This window comes from Haliotis rubra, unplaced genomic scaffold (assembly GCF_003918875.1).
Source record: "Haliotis rubra isolate DU_JTF1 unplaced genomic scaffold, ASM391887v1 Scf599, whole genome shotgun sequence".
Classification (NCBI taxonomy): domain Eukaryota; kingdom Metazoa; phylum Mollusca; class Gastropoda; order Lepetellida; family Haliotidae; genus Haliotis; species Haliotis rubra.
This window is the reverse complement of record NW_025767300.1, coordinates 501,021-521,671: the sequence shown is the minus strand read 5'-3', so window position 1 is coordinate 521,671 and position 20,651 is coordinate 501,021. Positions and strand designations below refer to the sequence as shown.

The window sequence follows — 20,651 nt, the reverse complement described above, 5'->3', positions numbered from 1 at the left end:
AGGCCAGACGTTTCTGACTCAGCTAAGAATACCATGTCTGCTATCTGGTGTTTTGTGTTGACACTGTATTAGTACTTGCTGTTTAACGCCACTCAAAAAATGGTGCCTCTTCTCTTGAACCATTATTGCTTCATGTTGTGATAATAGATGCTCAAAATATGTTCCAAACTGTGTTCATTACATGATGATGTAGAATTGCATACAAAGTTTAGTACAATGTAAATGTGGGGTATTTCATTTTGTAACAATTCAACCTACTCCAACATTATGTAGTCACAATGAAGAAACAAGTTGTGTTGTGCCTGGATACATGATTACAACCATAACAGACTGTACAAGTTGTATTGTGCCTGGATAGAATCACAGCAGACTGTACAAGTTGTATTGTGCCTGGATACAAGCATAATCCCACAGCAGATTGTACAAGTTGTATTGTGCCTGGATACAAGCATAATCCCACAGCAGATTGTACAAGTTGTATTGTGCCTGGACAAAAGAATACAATCACAGCAGACTGTACAAGTTGTATTGTGCCTGGATATAAGCATAATCCCACAGCAGATTGTACAAGTTGTATTGTGCCTGGACAAAAGAATACAACCACAGCAGATTGTACAAGTTGTATTGTGCCTGGATACAAGCATACTCCCACAGCAGATTGTACAACTTGTGTTGTGCCTGGATACAAGCATACAACCAAAGCAGACTGTACGAGTTGTATTGTGCCCGGATACAAGCATACAACCACAGCAGACTGTACAAGTTGTATTGTGCCTGGATACAACAATACAACTCTCTAGGCCTGTACAAGGTGTGTTGTGCCTGGATACAACAATACAACTACAGAGGCCTGTACAAGGTGTGTTGTGCCTTGACACACGAATACAACTAAAGAGGCCTGAACAAGTTGTATTGTGCCTGGATACAAGCATACTCCCACAGCAGATTGTACAAGTTGTATTGTACCTGGATACAAGCATACAACCAAAGCAGACTGTACAAGTTGTATTGTGCCTGGATACAAGCATACAACCACAGCAGACTGTACAAGTTGTATTGTGCCTGGATACAACAATACAACTCTCTAGGCCTGTACAAGGTGTGTTGTGCCTGGATACAACAATACAACTACAGAGGCCTGTACAAGGTGTGTTGTGCCTTGACACACGAATACAACTAAAGAGGCCTGAACAAGTTGTATTGTGCCTGGATACAAGCATACTCCCACAGCAGATTGTACAAGTTGTATTGTACCTGGATACAACAATACAACTACAGAGGCCTGTACAAGGTGTGTTGTGCCTTGACATGAATACAACTACAGAAGCCTGCACAAGTTGTGCACAGGCTTGTGTGCTGGATACAAGGTGTGTTTGTACCTGGATACAAGCATACAACCACAGAGGCATGCACAGGGTGTATTGTGCCTGGATACAACTACAGGTGTGTGTGTTGTGCCTGGATACAAGCATACAACCACAGCAGAGTGTACAAGGTGAGTTGTGCCTGGATAACAATACAACTACAACTGTACAGATACAACCTGCAGAGGCCTGCACAGGCTGATTGTGCCTGGATACAAGAATACAACTACAGAGGCCTGTACAAGGTGAGTTGTGCCTGGATACAAGAATACAACTACAGAGGCCTGCACAAGGTGTGTTGTACCTGGATACAAGAATACAACTACAGAGGCCTGCACAAGTTGTATTGTATCTGGATACAAGAATACAACTACAGAGGCCTGTACAAGGTGTGTTGTGCCTGGATACAAGCATACAACTACAGAGGCCTGTACAAGGTGTGTTGTGCCTGGATACAAGCATACAACCACAGCAGACTGTACAAGGTGTGTTGTGCCTGGATACAAGCATACAATCACAGCGGACTGTACAAGGTGTGTTGTGCCTGGATACAAGCATACAATCACAGTAGACTGTACAAGGTGTGTTGTGCCTGGATACAAGAATACAACTACAGAGGCTGGTACAAGGTGTGTTGTACCTGGATACAAGCATACAACATACATGTACAAGTTGTGTTGTGCTAGCAGCCTGTTCAGGTTGTGTTGTGCTAGCAGCCTGTACAAGTTGTGTTGTGCTAGCAGCCTGTACAAGTTGTACAAGTTGTGTTGTGCTAGCAGCCTGTACAGGTTGTGTTGTGCTAGCAGCCTGTACAAGTTGTGTTGTGCTAGCAGCCTGTACAAGTTGTGTTGTGCTAGCAGCCTGTACAAGTTGTGTTGTGCTAGCAGCCTGTACAAGTTGTGTTGTGCTAGCAGCCTGTACAAGTTGTGCTGAGCCTGGGCAATAAGAACACAACCTTCTTAGGTGTAAGTTTCAAGTCTGTTTTAATACACAGCTCTGTCTATCAGCAAGTCCTGGTACTATGCTGGCTGAGGTTATTTATAGTCTTCCAAGCTTTACCTCTGGCATTTAAAAGAGGCAAGGTTATTCTCAGGCCCAATCTCGCCCATGTCCAGGGAAGGGGAATCTTTAATAAGCGTGAGGGTTTATCGACCTTGTTATTTATCTTGTCCAGTCTCCAGGAAAATACAAGCATATTAATCAGCTATGCCTGGAATAACCAGGCTGTATTTTAACCATGTAAAAATTGCATAATCATGGAACTACTTTGAAAATATTCATTGATTTGGAGTTGATATTTGTGGTGACAAGACAGACTGACTACGGCCATCTTGCTTGGTTGGGGAAGGGGAGAGCCAGGAGCGGTTGCAGGCATTGTCTACTCGCTAACTTCACGTCCTCTGCTACTTATTGATTGGTCTGATTCGTTACCATGGCAACTGGGTTGTTCTCTCCTGCCATGTATCCTCGTCTTATTCATTAGAGCTGGTAGCATGCAGGAGATGTAGAAATGACAGATATTCGCAAGATCGCAGATTTAGAGACAACTGAGCAATATATAACTGCAGGGAAATTTGAGGTGTCTAACTGAGACGAGTTTCAGCAGTGTTGATGAGGGAACATTTGGGATGATTGAGAGACATATGATTAATACATCTGCAAGATATATCGATATGTGACATTTGATCCATGTCAGTGAGACATTTCATACTAATGTCCAACCAAGTTATACTTTAGGTTTTATAACGTGACACATTCATTCCAGTTAAATTTGTATTTCAAATTATTTAGCTATTGCTCTAAACATCTATTAAGCATTATTTTACACTAAAAAGCAAACATTACAGCTGAATTTCTGTAAGAGTAACTGGAAACATGAAACATGCTTCATGAAAGTATCAGCTGTCAAGGATGCTTGTACTGCTACAAACATATTGTGGTCAGTATGTTTATCTGCTCGATATTTGTGAAACTTGATATGAATGTAAAACTGGAAGCAGAACTATCACAAATAGTAGTGGTAAGCAAAACCTACATAAGAAGTGACCAATCTCAGATCAGAAATGTTCCTGTCCCAAATACTGAGGTACCAGTCCCAGATTACGAATGTTCCTGACCCAGATAATGATGTACCATCCAAGATCAGACATGCTCCTATCACCAACACTGGGTCACCCCATTCCAGATCAGAAATGTTCCTGTAACAAACACTGGGGAGCCAGTCTCAGATCAGGAATGGTCCTGTATCAAATACTGAGGAGCCAGTCTCAGATCAGGAATGGTCCTGTCTCAAATACTGAGGAGTCAGTCTCAGATCAGGAATGGTCCTGTATCAAATACTGAGGAGCCAGTCTCAGATCAGGAATGGTCCTGTATCAAATACTGAGGAGTCAGTCTCAGATCAGGAATGGTCAGTATCAGAAGTCTCAGATCAGTCTCAAATACTGAGAAGTCAGTCTCAGATCAGGAATGGTCCTGTAAAATACTGAGTCAGTCTCAGATCAGGAATGGTCCTGTACTGAGGAAGTCAGTCTCTCAGATCAGGAATGGTCCTGTCCCAAATACTGAGGAGTCAGTCTCAGATCAGGAATGGTCCTGTATCAAATACTGAGGAGTCAGTCTCAGATCAGGAATGGTCCTGTCCCAAATACTGAGGAGTCAGTCTCAGATCAGGAATGGTCCTGACCCAAATACTGAGGAGTCAGATCAGGAATGGTCCTGTATCAGATCAGGATCAGGAATGGTCCTGTATCAAATACTGAGGAGTCAGTCTCAGATCAGGAATGGTCCTGTATCAAATACTGTCAGTCTCAGATCAGAAATGGTCATCAAATACTGAGAAGTCAGTCTCAGATCAGAAATGGTCCTGTCCCAAATACTGAGGAGCTCAGTCTCAGATCAGGAATGGTCCTGTCCCAAATACTGAGGAGTCAGTCTCAGATCAGGAATGGTCCTGTCCCAAATACTGAGGAGTCAGTCTCAGATCAGGAATGGTCCTGTCCCAAATACTGAGGAGTCAGTCTCAGATCAGGAATGGTCCTGTCCCAAATACTGAGGAGCCAGTCTCAGATCAGGAATGGTCCTGTATCAAATACTGAGGAGTCAGTCTCAGATCAGGAATGGTCCTGACCCAAATACTGAGGAGTCAGTCTCAGATCAGGAATGTTCCTACATCAGACACTGGGTAGCTAGTTCAAGATTGTTTGTGGGTCACCTTTCCCTGTGCTTGTGATTGTATGGCAATATACTCTGGCTTTTTGTGAAGACTTGGTATGATTATGTTTAAAGTGATTCAATACAGTGACATATGTGTGAAATTAGTGATTATGATAATTGAAAGTGTTTCATCACTCTTAGTTCCACTGACACTTTAAGTCCTGGATACAGCAAGTCCTGGATCAGGGACATACACGTGCTCCTGCTGGGCATCAGCATCGGAGACTTCCTCTACAGGAATAAGCATTTAGGATGCAGGACCTCCATGAATTCTATAATCAGTGTCTGAGTGTGAATGTTCATTTGTCCAAGAAGCATAATGTGTGAATATTTATAGGAAATATCTCAGAGGAATAAAGAGTTTCATTCCGGATCCAGATGTACCACAAAGTAAGGATTTCTTAGCGATTTCAGAGCGACAAAACAGTTTCACAATATTTCCAACCAGGTACAGATATATGTTGAACACTGATAGGCAATCTTTGTCAACAGTGGATGATAATGAGATTTGCCTCATGTTGTATGACTGACCATCTGTCTATCTATTCCTACACAGCAGAAATCCTTCCTACGCGGTCTTTAGCAGCACTAACCATTGCGTCTGCTTGGATCAATAGAGGCGGCCATGTTTAGTGTAGCAACATGGCTCAACAGAAGATGGAAAAAGTGCAAAAACTTGTTAATCAATAGGTAAATATTCCATCTATACTGCCCATGAAATTAAAATCGAAAATTTCCCCTTTGTTTCATATACCTTATTTCTACCTTACCTTACTCATGTGTTTAGTGATGGCAGGGGTGAAGGGGTGTCACTTGAAGTTGCTATTACCAACTGGCTCTTGTGTCAGTGAAACTGTTACAAGTCTAGTGCAATCAATATAACACGTCCAGTAACACCATTACCTCACCAACCAGCATGTCCAGTGAAACTGTTGCCACACCTACAATCAGTCCAGTGAAACTGTTGCCACACCTACAATCAGTCCAGTCAAACCGTTGTCACACCTACCATCAGTCCAGTCAAACTGTTGCCACATCTACAATCAGTCCAGTCAAACCGTTGTCACACCTACAATCAGTCCAATGAAACCGTTGCCACACCTACAATCAGTCCAGTCAAACTGTTGTCACACCTACAATCAGTCCAGTCAAACCATTCTCACACCTACCATCAGTCCAGTCAAACCGTTGCCACACCTACCATCAGTCCAGTCAAACCATTCTCACACCTACCATCAGTCCAGTCAAACCGTTGCCACACCTACAATCAGTCCAGTCAAACTGTTGTCACACCTACCATCAGTCCAGTCAAACTGTTGTCACACCTACCATCAGTCCAGTCAAACTGTTGTCACACCTACCATCAGTCCAGTCAAACTGTTGTCACACCTACCATCAGTCCAGTCAAACTGTTGTCACACCTACCATCAGTCCAGTCAAACTGTTGTCACACCTACCATCAGTCCAGTCAAACCGTTGTCACACCTACCATCAGTCCAGTCAAACTGTTGTCACACCTACCATCAGTCCAGTCAAACCGTTGTCACACCTACCATCAGTCCAGTCAAACTGTTGCCACATCTACAATCAGTCCAGTCAAACTGTTGCCACACCTACAATCAGTCCAGTCAAACCGTTGTCACACCTACCATCAGTCCAGTCAAACTGTTGCCACATCTACAATCAGTCCAGTCAAACTGTTGCCACACCTACAATCAGTCCAGTCAAACCATTGTCACACCTACCATCAGTCCAGTCAAACCGTTGCCACACCTACCATCAGTCCAGTCAAACCATTCTCACACCTACCATCAGTCCAGTCAAACCGTTGCCACACCTACAATCAGTCCAGTCAAACTGTTGTCACACCTACCATCAGTCCAGTCAAACTGTTGTCACACCTACCATCAGTCCAGTCAAACTGTTGTCACACCTACCATCAGTCCAGTCAAACTGTTGTCACACCTACCATCAGTCCAGTCAAACTGTTGTCACACCTACCATCAGTCCAGTCAAACTGTTGTCACACCTACCATCAGTCCAGTCAAACCGTTGTCACACCTACCATCAGTCCAGTCAAACTGTTGTCACACCTACCATCAGTCCAGTCAAACCTGTTGCCACACCTACCATCAGTCCAGTCAAACCGTTGCCACACCCACAATCAGTCCAGTCAAACTGTTGCCACACCTACAATCAGTCCCGTCAAACCGTTGTCACACCTACCATCAGTCCAGTCAAACCATTGTCACACCTACAATCAGTCCAGTCAAACTGTTGCCACATCTACAATCAGTCCAGTGAAAATGTTACAAAAAGTGAAATCATTCTTACACCTGCCCCAAGTCCTGTGAAATCATTCCTACAACCGCCCCAAGCCCTATGAAATCATTACTTTGCATCCCACCGTCCAGTGCAACCATTAACACACCTACCACAAGTCCTATATTTCTGAAATTTTCAATAGCCTCTATATTTACATGGATAGTTCGCCTTTCAAACCTCCAGCAGGTCACTATAAAACCCCTTAAATAGCCCCAAGAAACATACAGAGAAAGACCAGAGGAAACACAGAATATGAGTCAATGCTCTAAAATGATAAACTGACCAATGTAATATGAAAATCAACTTTCAATACAACCTTATTCACTACTCTGATATGACACTTCTCTGTGGGACAATCTCAGGACATCTCCATTGTTGTTCATTTCTGACATGGCATCAACACCCATATGGTGGCACTACTGATAGTATATTGGAGTTTACTTTGTAAAGGTCGAAACGTTCAATCAAAGTGGAAAACATCATTTAATAATGCTGCCATCTGATTGGCTCGATAACCCTTGAATCATTTGGATTGGGCAGTGAAAGTTCACTCAGGAGTCTTGTATCACAACCATCTAGGATACTACCCTCAAATCAACACACAGAAAGGAATTGCATCACAGTAAAAGATCTGATTTGAATCACACTGGAAGATTCATATTCTAGATAAGCAGATTTTTGTTTTTCTTAACTTGTACCAAAACAGCACATCAAGCAAATTACTCCTGCAGTGTTAATGGAGTGAAAGAGTCATTATGTAATAAGAAAACATAATTACTTTGTTTAACAAGCATGTACATGATCACTGCAAGCTAATTAGCCATGTTTATTAGATGGCTAGCTTCTCCTGGCAGTAATGACTGTGGACATGACATATCAGTTGCCAAGAAGCAGAACCAACACTTGGTGCCTGCAGAGTTAACAGTTTTAGAGTAGTATTCATATAACCATCTTGTCCTTGTAATCCTTTATCTAAATAGGGTAAATTCAGATTGTCATCACAATGTTCAACAAAACATGTCTCTTTTGTCATCACAATGTTCAACCAAATTCCAGCACTTTTGTCATCCCAATGTTCAACCAAATTCCAGCACTTTTGTCATCCCAATGTTCAACCAAATTCCAGCACTTTTGTCATCACAATGTTCAACAAAACATGTCTCTTTTGACATCCCAATGTTCAACCCAACTCCAGACCTCTTGTCATCACAATCTTCAACTCAACACTGTCTCTTTTGTCATCACATACTTCAACCAAACTCAAGCCCTTTTGTCATCCCAGTGTTCAAACCAACCTTCAACCCAACCTCAGTCCTTTTGTCATCCCAATCTTCAATCCAACATTCAACCCAACCTCAGTCCTTTCGTCATCCCAATCTTCAATCCAACCTTCAACCCAACCTCAGTCCTTCTGTCATCACAATCATCAACCAAACTCCAGCCCTTACGTCATCCCAATCTTCAATCCAACCTTCAACCCAACCTCAGTCCTTCTGTCATCACAATCTTCAACCAAACTCAAGCCCTTTTGTCATCCCAGTGTTCAAACCAACCTTCAACCCAACCTCAGTCCTTTCGTCATCCCAATCTTCAATCCAACCTTCAACCCAACCTCAGTCCTTCTGTCATCACAATCATCAACCAAACTCCAGCCCTTACGTCATTCCAATCTTCAATCCAACAACCCTCAGTCCTTCTCAGTCCTATCGTCATCCCAGTCTTCAATCCAACCTTCAACCCAACCTCAGTCCTTCTGTCATCACAATCATCAACCAAACTCCAGCCCTTTCGTCATCCCAATCTTCAATCCAACATTCAACCCAACCTCAGTCCTATCGTCATCCCAGTCTTCAATCCAACCTTCAACCAAACTCAGTCCTTCTGTCATCACAATCATCAACCAAACTCCAGCCCTTTCGTCATCCCTGTCTTCAATCCAACCTTCAACCCAACCTCAGTCCTATCGTCATCCCAGTCTTCAATCCAACCTTCAACCCAACCTCAGTCCTTCTGTCATCACAATCTTCAATCCAATCTTCAATCCAACCTTCAACCCAATCCCCCTCCACTAGCATCCACAGACACACATATATTGTGAAGGAATGTGTTAAAATATGCCTGACAATTACCTCCACAATCCATCTGAGCATCTTGCTATACAGGCTTGCTGAATTTCACCATCAAAATAGTAATTACCTTGTACTAATACACATTCAGGTTTTTCATAATATCTGCCGTAACAAGCGACCTCTTTCAAACACAACAAACTCCATACCATTCCCATTTATGTTTTTTTTAACCAGCCAATGGAACTGACACAATCAAGATATTGATAATCAAGGGAAGCAACATTTAAGATAATCACTTTTGCTCATTACACTAATGCATCCATGTGATATGACTACTAGACATGTTATAGTTGGACTCATGCCATATATCCTCTTTGGAGATTGGTGGACAGATCGGAGAACCAGATTTTCAGCCCAAGCTGTATAGTCTCATCCATCATCTTTAGAAATGAAACAGACTATTATTGAGAGATCAAGTGTATCACCCAACTAAAACATAATGTGACCATATGTTTCCTGTAACGAGTGGAAATCAGCTGGTATATCTACACTCATTGTCTGTGCTGTATGAAAACTGGACGAGATCAAGCCAAAACATTAAACAGAGTTGTGTAAAGTTTCTCTCGAATATAAAGTCTGCAGAAACAAACTTTAAATGTTGTTTACAATATTAGTGGTATTTTGATAAAGTGATGCTTCCTACACACATATTTATATTTACATAAGTAATATCTGCATGATCCAGAACAGGCTTCATACCCTGACAGCCTTCTACCTACATTTCAAATCAAATTCGTGCTTATGAATGTGATTCAGATGAGAGTAGATTGGCAGTTGTGTAAATATATGTGAAAGTAAATCATGAAATGAAGGAATATTGGGCAGTCAGACCTAGCTGGGTCGAGGTATACCTAGTCTGTCTCACAGTCCCTGAACCACATTAATTTCCCTACTGCCAAGCCCTCTCTGCTGTGCTAAAGCCCTAAATAAAGCAAGTCTAGATTTCCTCTGGTCTCCCTAGGGCTCCTTTTCAATATAAATGGGCTTGTTTGTTACTATCAAAATTAAATATATTCAGAGACTAAGCCTTAGTCTAAGGTATACCCTGCTATGGCCTTGCTTGGTTTGACCAGATTACCCACCTACTTGCTCGCTATGAAGTGAGTCGGATATAAGTGCTACACAACTTTCAAGGGGGTTTAGCACTTGCTTTAAGCAACAATATGTGTAATGTTTAGATGTGACCATCAATATGGGATATTTTAAAGAGTGATCCTGACTGCATGTTGTGACCACCACTGTGTGCAATCATCAGTGTGACCACCACTGTGTGCAAGCATCAGTGTGACCACCACTTTGTGCAATCATCAGTGTGACCACCACTGTGTGCAAGCATCAGTGTGACCACCACTGTGTGCAATCATCAGTGTGACCACCACTGTGTGCAATCATCAGTGTGACCACCACTGTGTGCAATCATCAGTGTGACCACCACTGTGTGCAATCATCAGTGTGACCACCACTGTGTGCAATCATCAGTGTAACCACCACTGTGTGCAACCATCAGTGTGTGTTATCTTCCAATGTGACCACCACTGTGTGCAATCATCAGTGTGACCACCACTGTGTGCAATCATCAGTGTGACCACCACTGTGTGCAATCATCAGTGACCACCACTGTGTGCAATCATCAGTGTAACCACCACTGTGTGCAACCATCAGTGTGTGTTATCTTCCAGTGTGACCACCACTGTGTGCAATCATCAGTGTGACCACCACTGTGTGCAATCATTGTGACCACCACTGTGTGCAATCATCAGTGTTATATTCAAGTGTGACCACCAGTGTGCAATCATCAGTGTGACCGCCACTGTGTGCAATGATCAGTGTGTGTTATCTTCCAGTGTGACTACCACTGTGTGGAATCATCAGTGTGTGTTATCTTCCAGTGTGACAACCAGTGTGCAATCATCAGCGTGACCGCCACTGTGTGCAATCATCAGTGTGTGTTATCTTCCAGTGTGACCACCACTGTGTGCAATCATCAGTGTGTTATCTTCCAGTGTGACCAGTGTGCAATCATCAGTGTGACCGCCACTCTGTGCAATCATCAGTGTGTGTTATCTTCCAGTGTGACAACCAGTGTGCAATCATCAGCGTGACCGCCACTGTGTGCAATCATCAGTGTGTGTTATCTTCCAGTGTGACCACCACTGTGTGCAATCATCAGTGTGTGTTATCTTTCAGTGTAACCACCACTGTGTGTTATCTTCCAGTGTGACCAGCACTGTGTGCAATGATCAGTGTGTGTTATTTTCCAGTGTGACCATCACTGTGTGCAATCATCAGTGTGTGTTATCTTCCAGTGTGACCACCACTGTGTGCAATCATCAATGTATGCAATCATCAGTGTGTGTTATCTTCCAGTGTGACCACCACTGTGTGCAATCATCAGTGTGTGTTATCTTCCAGTGTGACCACCACTGTGTGCAATCATCAGTGTGTGCAATCATCAGTGTGTGTTATCTTCCAGTGTGACCACCACTGTGTCCAATCACTAGTATGACCATCACTGTATGCAAAAATCATCAGTGTGCGATATATTCCAGTGTGACCACCACTGTGTGCAACCACCAGTCTTATCTTCAATGTTTACAATATAAAGTGTATTATCTTCAATGTTTGCAACCACCAGTGTTATCTTCAAAATGTGTGGAACCACCAGTGTTATCTTCAATTGTGTGCAACCAACAGCGTTATCTTCAAAATGTGTGCAACCACCAGTGTTATCTTCAATGTTTGAAACCACCAGTGTTATCATCAATGGTTGCAAGCACCAATGTTATCTTCAATGTATGCAACCACCAGTGTTATCTTTAATGTTTGCAACCACCAGTGTTATCTTCAATGTTTGCAACCACCAGTGTTATCTTTAATGTTTGCAACCACCAGTGTTATCTTCAATGTTTGCAAGCACCAGTGTTATCTTCAATGTTTGCAACCACCAGTGTTATCTTCAATGTTTGCAAGCACCAGTGTCATCTTCAATGTTTGCAAGCACCAGTGTTATCTTCAATGTTTGCAAGCACCAGTGTTATCTTCAATGTTTGCAACCACCAGTGTTATCTTTAATGTTTGCAACCACCAGTGTTATCTTTAATGTTTGCAACCACCAGTGTTATCTTCAATGTTTGCAACCACCAGTGTTATCTTCAATGTTTGCAACCACCAGTGTTATCTTCAATGTTTGCAACCACCAGTGTTATCTTCAATGTTTGCAAGCACCAGTGTTATCTTCAATGTTTGCAACCACCAGTGTTATCTTCAATGTTTGCAAGCACCAGTGTTATCTTCAATGTTTGCAAGCATCAGTGTTATCTTCAATGTTTGCAAGCACCAGTGTTATCTTCAATGTTTGCAACCACCAGTGTTATCTTCAATGTTTGCAAGCACCAGTGTTATCTTCAATGTTTGCAACCACCAGTGTTATCTTCAATGTTTGCAAGCACCAGTGTTATCTTCAATGTTTGCAAGCACCAGTGTTATCTTCAATGTTTGCAACCACCAGTGTTATCTTTAATGTTTGCAAGCACCAGTGTTATCTTCAATGTTGGCAAGCACCAGTGTTATCTTCAATGTGTGCAACCACCAGTGTTATCTTCAAGGTTTGCAAGCACCAGTGTTATCTTCAATGTTTGCAAGCACCAGTGTTATCTTCAATGTTTGCAAGCACCAGTGTTATCTTAAATGCTGGCAAGCACCAGTGTTATCTTCAATGTTTGCAACCACCAGTGTTATCTTCAATGTTTGCAAGCACCAGTGTTATCTTCAATGTTGGCAAGCACCAGTGTTATCTTCAATGTGTGCAACCACTAGTGTTATCTTCGATGTTTTCAAGCATCAGTGTTATCTTCATGCGTGGCCATCAGTGTGTGCAATAACAAGTGTGTGTTATTTCCATGCGTGGGCAATGTGTGGAACCATCAGTGTGTTATGTTCAATGTGTGCAACCACCAGTGTGTGTTATCTTCATCTGTGATCATCAGTGTGTTATCCTCATGGGTAGTGAATGTGTGCAACCACCAGTGTTATCTTCAATGTGTGCAACCATCAGTGTGTTATCTTGAATGAGTGCAACCAGCAGTGTGTGTTATCTTCAATGTGTGGTCATCAGTGTGTGCAACTATCAAAGTGACACAGGTCACCATCAGCAGTTGTGATATCAATGTCTGTTACTTGCAGCAGTTGATCACCATATCTGTGCGACATCACCACAGGAGGCCTGAGTCTAAATGTGTGTGATCATGGTGGGCTGTGACCATCAATGTGTGTTACAGTGATTGATTATCATACACATCAATATCTGTGACTCTTATTGTTACTTTGAGTGACACTCTACTTACTTAACATCCAAAGGCAGTGTTATCCTAATCCTGGTGCAGCAATGTGTTTATGCTAATATGTGGCACATTTTTTCCATCAACTACAAACAGTTGCTGGTAATTAACTCAAGTAAAAGTAACAAATCAAACATCTATTGTGTTTTAAATTGCTTGCCTCAAAAGTTACACAAAACAGTCTGGAGTATTAAAACCGTTCCGTTTATTCCAGGTGGACACACAATATTTATCCCTGCACACGACTTACCTCCCTTTCGTTATCCCCAAAAGCTATGTTGAGCGTGCCCATAGCTCTGATGATGGCGACTAGGGACTGTATTGTATTGCTGTAGACAACTGGCTTGTACTGTTTGTTGTCTTCGCTCGTAAAACCTCCCTCATGAATAATTCTGAAAATTTGAAAGTCGGAGTTAAAATAGTACTAAAACAAACACTAAGAATACATATCTAATTCGGCATGAAAATATTTTAAAAAGCCAACATAATAAAATGGTGACCATAAGTACAGTACAGCTACGTTTCTAAAAATAAAAACCACACTTCAAACAGTGAAACAAAACATTGGTACCAATAGTCTATGGCCTCCTGGCTGAGATTCCCACGACCTACAGAAAAATGCTTTTAAATCACTCTTGAGTACGGTCAAGTTCGTTGGTACTTTATTTCTTGCTCGCCTCATGCATGTGCAGTGATGTGCACAGTACAGATCTATTATACTGGAATTCGCAGCTGAGTATTTGCATATAGCATGACTCATGAGTTATTTGAACTTGATGTCGCTTTTAGTCACCGTGTCATCTTCTTGGCCAAGAAAATAACCAATCAATTCCAAACATCAGGCCTGTCAAAGCCCGTTGTAAAATCAATGGTGATTCAGTAATACGCCGGTTGCCTCTGAGCTTTGAAGATCGGCAAATATTCTCCACCGTATTCGCCATGGAACGGCGAGCGGCCCGCACCTGCAATGCTATTTTTAGATCAGCACGCAGACTCAATAATGTGTAGACTCTGTAATACATCCGTCAGTCATTAATATAATTTCTTGAGATAGTGTACCATAGCTTTTTCATCTTCATCTTGTAATTTCAGACCAAATGTCTCATGTGACTAGACGCTTCTGCAAACGAGCCGACATTTAATAGTAGGCCATTTTTTATTGCCCATATGCAAATATTTCAGTTTCATAGCATTTTGCAGAAAACATCGTTCTATCGCAGGAACATCCATATGAGTAAAGCGTTGTATAATGAAACATGGAAATATATATTTTTCTAGGTGCATTGCAGTTGCGTTGGTGGAATTTGAAATAAGCCTCTATGATCCAAGTGTAGCCTATAGGCAGACGCCGGACATCAAGATGGCCATTCTGGCCGGGAACGTGAACCGAGTTGAGACGCACATGCCCTTATAGGTCTCCGAGACGAGACCTATATATGCCCATACAGATCTCTTTGGTCTCCGAGACGAGACCTATATATGCCCATATTCGTCTCCTAGACGAGACCTATATATGCCCATATAGGTCTCCTAGGTCTCCAAGACGAGACCTATATATGCCCATATAGGTCCGCGTACAGCGAGACAACCAGCTAGCGACCCCCAATTCACATTCCACAATTGGTATCGATCTGAAATAATTCCATTCTGCTAGTGTTGGTTCATGTCGGCGCTTACGCCGGGAAGTGTTAATATTTTAACATCGAGTCTATGTAGCGTTGCTGCTTGCTGGAGGTGGCATAGTGAAATGTGCTGTATACCACTCACACAACTCACATCGTACCATCAGCGTATACCACTCGCATTACTCACATCGTACCATCAGCGTATACCACTCGCATAACTCACATCGTACCATCAGCGTATACCACTCGCACAACTCACATCGCACCATCAGCGTATACCACTTGCATAACTCACATCGTACCATCAGCGTATACCACTCGCACAACTCACATCGCACCATCAGCGTATACGACTCGCATAACTCACATCGTACCATCAGCGTATACCACTCGCATAACTCACATCGTACCATCAGCGTATACCACTCGCACAACTCACATCGCACCATCAGCGTATACCACTCGCATCGTACCATCAGCGTATACCACTCGCACAACTCACATCGTACCATCAGCGTATACCACTCGCACAACTCACATCGCACCATCAGCGTATACCACTCACACAACTCACATCGCACCATCAGCGTATACCACTTGCATAACTCACATCGTACCATCAGCGTATACCACTCGCACAACTCACATCGCACCATCAGCGTATACCACTCGCACAACTCACATCGTACCATCAGCGTATACCACTCGCACAACTCACATCGTACCATCAGCGTATACCACTCACACAACTCACATCGTACCATCAGCGTATACCACTCGCACAACTCACGTCGCACCATCAGCGTATACCACTCGCACAACTCACATCGCACCATCAGCGTATACCACTCGCATAACTCACATCGTACCATCAGCGTATACCACTCGCACAACTCATCGCACCATCAGCGTATACGACTCGCATAACTCACATCGCACCATCAGCGTATACCACTCGCATAACTCACATCGTACCATCAGCGTATACCACTCGCACAACTCACATCGCACCATCAGCGTATACCACTCGCATCGTCGCCATCAGCGTATACCACTCCACTCGCACAACTCATCGCACCATCGTACCATCAGCGTATACCACTCACACAACTCACATCGCACCATCAGCGTATACCACTCGCACAACTCACGTCGCACCATCAGCGTATACCACTCGCACAACTCACATCGCACCATTAGCGTATACCACTCGCACAACTCACATCGCACCATCAGCGTATACCACTCGCACAACTCACATCGCACCGTCAGCGTATACCACTCGCACAACTCAAGTCGCACCATCAGCGTATACCACTCGCACAACTCAAGTCGCACCATCAGCGTTTACCACTCCCACAACTCAAGTCGCACCATCAGCGTATACCACTCACACAACTCACGTCGCACCACCAGCGTATACCGATCGCACAACTCACGTCGCACCATCAGCGTATACCACTCACACAACTCACGTCGCACCATCAGCGTGCGTTTACGGTCAGTATTATCAAATGCAGTGGTTCTTTGACTGTACGATTACGCTTGCATAGAGAATCAGAAAGAACTGCTGTTTCAAAGATGTTCCAAAATGGCAGGGTTGAATCGGGATTTGCTCTAACTGAACATATTTGAGTAGCAAACTGTTTCTTAAAGGCAAGGGTATACACGTTAACGCATACACATGCAATCAACCATTGCAGGATCTAATAGTCAACTACCTTCAGAATGTGCCCGATTGTTGACACTATCACCTATCACGTTATTCTGTACTGACGAAGACATTTCGGAGCACACGAAATATGTCGATTTCGCCACACAAGAAACACACAAGCATAAAGACGATAATCTAAAGGAGGTACTTAACAATATCCTCCTTCTCCAAATATATCATAGCATCGGAGGGAATACAACAAATCATCACAATAACGTCCACCTTTTGAAAAGCTTATAAGTGACAAATCAAATATCTTTTACATCGTACATATGACAGAATAGAGGAGGGAATTCAAGTTCTCAGATTAAAAAAAAAAATTCTGTTCTTAGCTAGAAGAAGGCAATTAACATAACGAGTTTTGTGGCGTAAGAGAACGCCTCTAAATGTGGTCATTTGCGTGGTATTTGCTGGAGATACGGAATATGGTCTTCAAGGCTAAACGGCTTCCTTATTTGGATGGGGTTTCTGTTTAGCTGTTAGCCTGTAGGCAGTAGCTGCTGCTGCATGTCCCGTTCCGGACACTTAGGAAGACCCACAACCGGCAAACTGTTTCAATCAACCGATTACGTCAAGGTCGTATTTGAACAAAGATGGAGCTCGGCCGCTCAAAGTGAAACAGGTCTTTCGTTGACGTCTTTGGATTCGTTATAACCCTATGGGACGCCTTTATCTGGCTTTATTCGTGTTTAGAACATATCATACTGCTTCCCGCTGATGATCTTTACAAAAGAGAGGACACTAACCGCTGGTCTATGGTCAAGGCTAGACTATCTACCGCTGAGGTGCCCATTGATAATGCGGGTCTGATTGAGGAATGACATCTCAGTATGACAGATGATAGATGAAGGGACTGATGTCCAAAAATGGCCAACAAATTCGGAATCTTTCATCCAGTCAATATTTAGGAAAATTAAATTATTAACATATGCCTCTCACAGTCCTTTTGCATTTGTCTATCCACAAGCTAGACCATTTGGAGATGTCTTCTATATCTATCTACAAGCTAGTCCTTTTGCAGTTGTTTTTGTACCTATCCACAAGCTGGTACTTCTCTTTCCCCAGCACATATGTTTATACATGTGCTAGGTCGCCACCGGTCCAGGCAGAACCAAGCAGGGATGTTACAGTTCCACAGCAAGTGACAAAACACAACCTCCCTAAACCTATATCAGCCGTACATAATCGTATTTAAATTACACCATAACCAGTGTCAACTTGTTTCGTGTAAGCCAAAACGAGGTCGAAGACGGCGTGAAATGTTAAGAGACATGAAATGTCATTGTAAACTACGTACTAATATGGCGGTACCAGATCAAAGACGCTCGGAATTTCAACGTAGGTATATACGCTATTCCTGTCAAAGTAGATTCCACGCTATCCCATCCACATCCCGCCTGGCCGATGAGACAAAATTAACTGTCTTCCTTGTGCACGATATTTGCGTGGAGGGTAGGGTACACTAGACCCGTCAGAGTGTTTAAAAACTGATACTAAAATATATGTATTTCTAGCAAATTAAACTTGCAAGTACTTTAAGAGGCGAACTAGAACGGTCGTTACCACGGAATCTGTGTTCCCCTGTGAAAGAATGTTTTCTCCCAGGTGTAGTGATATCTGATGACGAGTGATCTATTAGTCACTGAATGCAGTTGCGTGTATGGTGTGCGCATGTTTGTATCCTTGCGCACCTCCATGCATGTGCACCCTATGTATCAACTGCTACCAAGCGTCCGGAATCGGTACAAGATAAAGAAGTCCTATCGTGTGAAGATAAGCTGAAGTGGTATTTTTGTCATAGAAATACTTCACTTGGAAGTACTTGTCATGTGAGTGTTGCAGGAAAACAAGCGTGCCCTACCGTGAAATAACAGCCCAAGTGTAGTGGGGATTAATTCAGAATATTTCCCCTTCAGTAGAAGCAACGTTATGACAATATGCCGTCACACCACAGAAAGTGTTTTACTAAGCTACTTTCTCATGGCACTTCATACAGGGTATGCATATACTCCATCTGGAAATAAGCTCATCATACATGACCAATCAGTATTAGTGGAACCATACCACAATGAAAAAAGTAAAGTGTATGCGTTCGGATCCGCCCATGATGTTTGGAGGTATTCCTTCCTACTGTAGTGTACTCACGTCTGTGTATGTAATGGTTTTAATGAAGAGATGGAAAAGCACGCCTACCCACGGTCAGCTTGGAGTTTCACCTCACGTCTGTGTATGTAATGGTTTTAATAAAGAGATGGAAAAGCAAGCCTACCCACGGTCAGCTTGGAGTTTCACCTCACGTCTGTGTATGTAATGGTTTTAATGAAGAGACGGAAGAGCACGCCTACCACGGTCAGCTTGGAGTTTCACCTCACGTCTGTGTATGTAATGGTTTTAATGAAGAGATGGAAAAGCACGCCTACCCACGGTCAGCTTGGAGTTTCACCTCACGTCTGTGTATGTAATGGTTTTAATGAAGAGATGGAAAAGCAAGCCTACCCACGGTCAGCTTGGAGTTTCACCTCACGTCTGTGTATGTAATGGTTTTAATGAAGAGATGGAAGAGCACGCCTACCACGGTCAGCTTGGAGTTTCACCTCACGTCTCTGTATGTAATGGTTTTAATGAAGAGATGGAAGAGCAAGCCTACCCACGGTCAGCTTGGAGTTTCACCTCACGTCTCTATGTAATGGTTTTAATGAAGAGATGGAAAAGCACGCCTACCACGGTCAGCTTGGAGTTTCACCTCACGTCTGTGTATGTAATGGTTTTAATGAAGAGATGGAAAAGCACGCCTACCACGGTCAGCTTGGAGTTTCACCTCACGGCTGTGTATGTAATGGTTTTAATGAAGAGATGGAAGAGCAAGCCTACCACGGTCAGCTTGGAGTTTCACCTCACGTCTGTGTATGTAATGGTTTTAATGAAGAGATGGAAGAGCAAGCCTACCCACGGTCAGCTTGGAGTTTCACATAAATGTGGAGCGGGATGACTACCTGGTTCGACAACCACCAACAGCAGTCAATATCCTCATCGCCTTTTACCAGTACACCCGACTGGGACGAGTCCACGGGGTAATCTGGATAACCAATCCTCCCAGTATAAATCCAGATCTTTAATGTTAAGATGAGGGGAAGGGGGGCTACCATTTTTGTCTTTGTGATTTCCATTTGAGTGTCGTCTGGTCCTCCATTCAGGGAGAAGCAGTGTCTTCCATTCACAGTTCGCCGCCCCGACCTTTCCAAAAGCTCGCTGTAATTGACAGTTATCCTTATTCAACAACGCCAGGTTCACGCCATGACTCAAGCCTGTCCCGAAGCCATTTATATTAATGTCAAATGTTTTCTAATCGGTTTTGCGTTGGACGACATCATGTCTTGGATGGTGAAAACATGTACATACTTCCTGAAACAACCCATACTTTGACCTTGAACGCCAGAAAAGCGATTCCATGTATCATTTTGTGGATTCTGTACGTTCTCAACAGTTAGAACAGAAGGTTCACCTGGCGACGTGTGGGCCTTCACATGCTATCGTTCTAGTACATACAACGTGAACGCTTAATCTTTTGATCAGATTAAAGGAGGATTATTTCAGGGCGTGATTTCAATGCATCTCGTCTAGTACCCTATGGCGTTCCTATTGTGGACTACCCTTGCTTCCGTCTAAACCACTTTCATTTGTCCGCTTCAAATTATCTGGGGGATAAGGTCATCAACTGTCTCCCGAGGGCTTGCAAAAGGTGCACGGACACGAATATATATTTAACTTTGCAAATATACTATAATAAAAACTCAGTTATTTAGAAATATTGGGTTGGGTTTTTTTTAACCTGAGTGATGTCTGGAATGTTATTCTTGTATCTGAATGTCAAGCAACATATTTGGAATTTATAAGAGACGACCAAAGTTTCACTAGTCTCCTCACATTAATTTAAACGTGCT

At 42.9% G+C, this 20,651-nt stretch overlaps 1 protein-coding gene across 1 annotated transcript in view; it reads right to left on the bottom strand.

Moving 5' to 3' along the window:
• The window catches only part of LOC124255236 (guanine nucleotide-binding protein G(o) subunit alpha), a 67,993-nt gene that overhangs the window by 20,663 nt on the left and 26,679 nt on the right, over positions 1-20,651 (bottom strand). Inside the window, exon 3 of the mRNA XM_046689078.1 lies at positions 13,622-13,763. Coding sequence (XP_046545034.1) covers positions 13,622-13,763 — 142 coding nt within the window. The remainder of the gene's footprint in view (positions 1-13,621; positions 13,764-20,651) is intronic.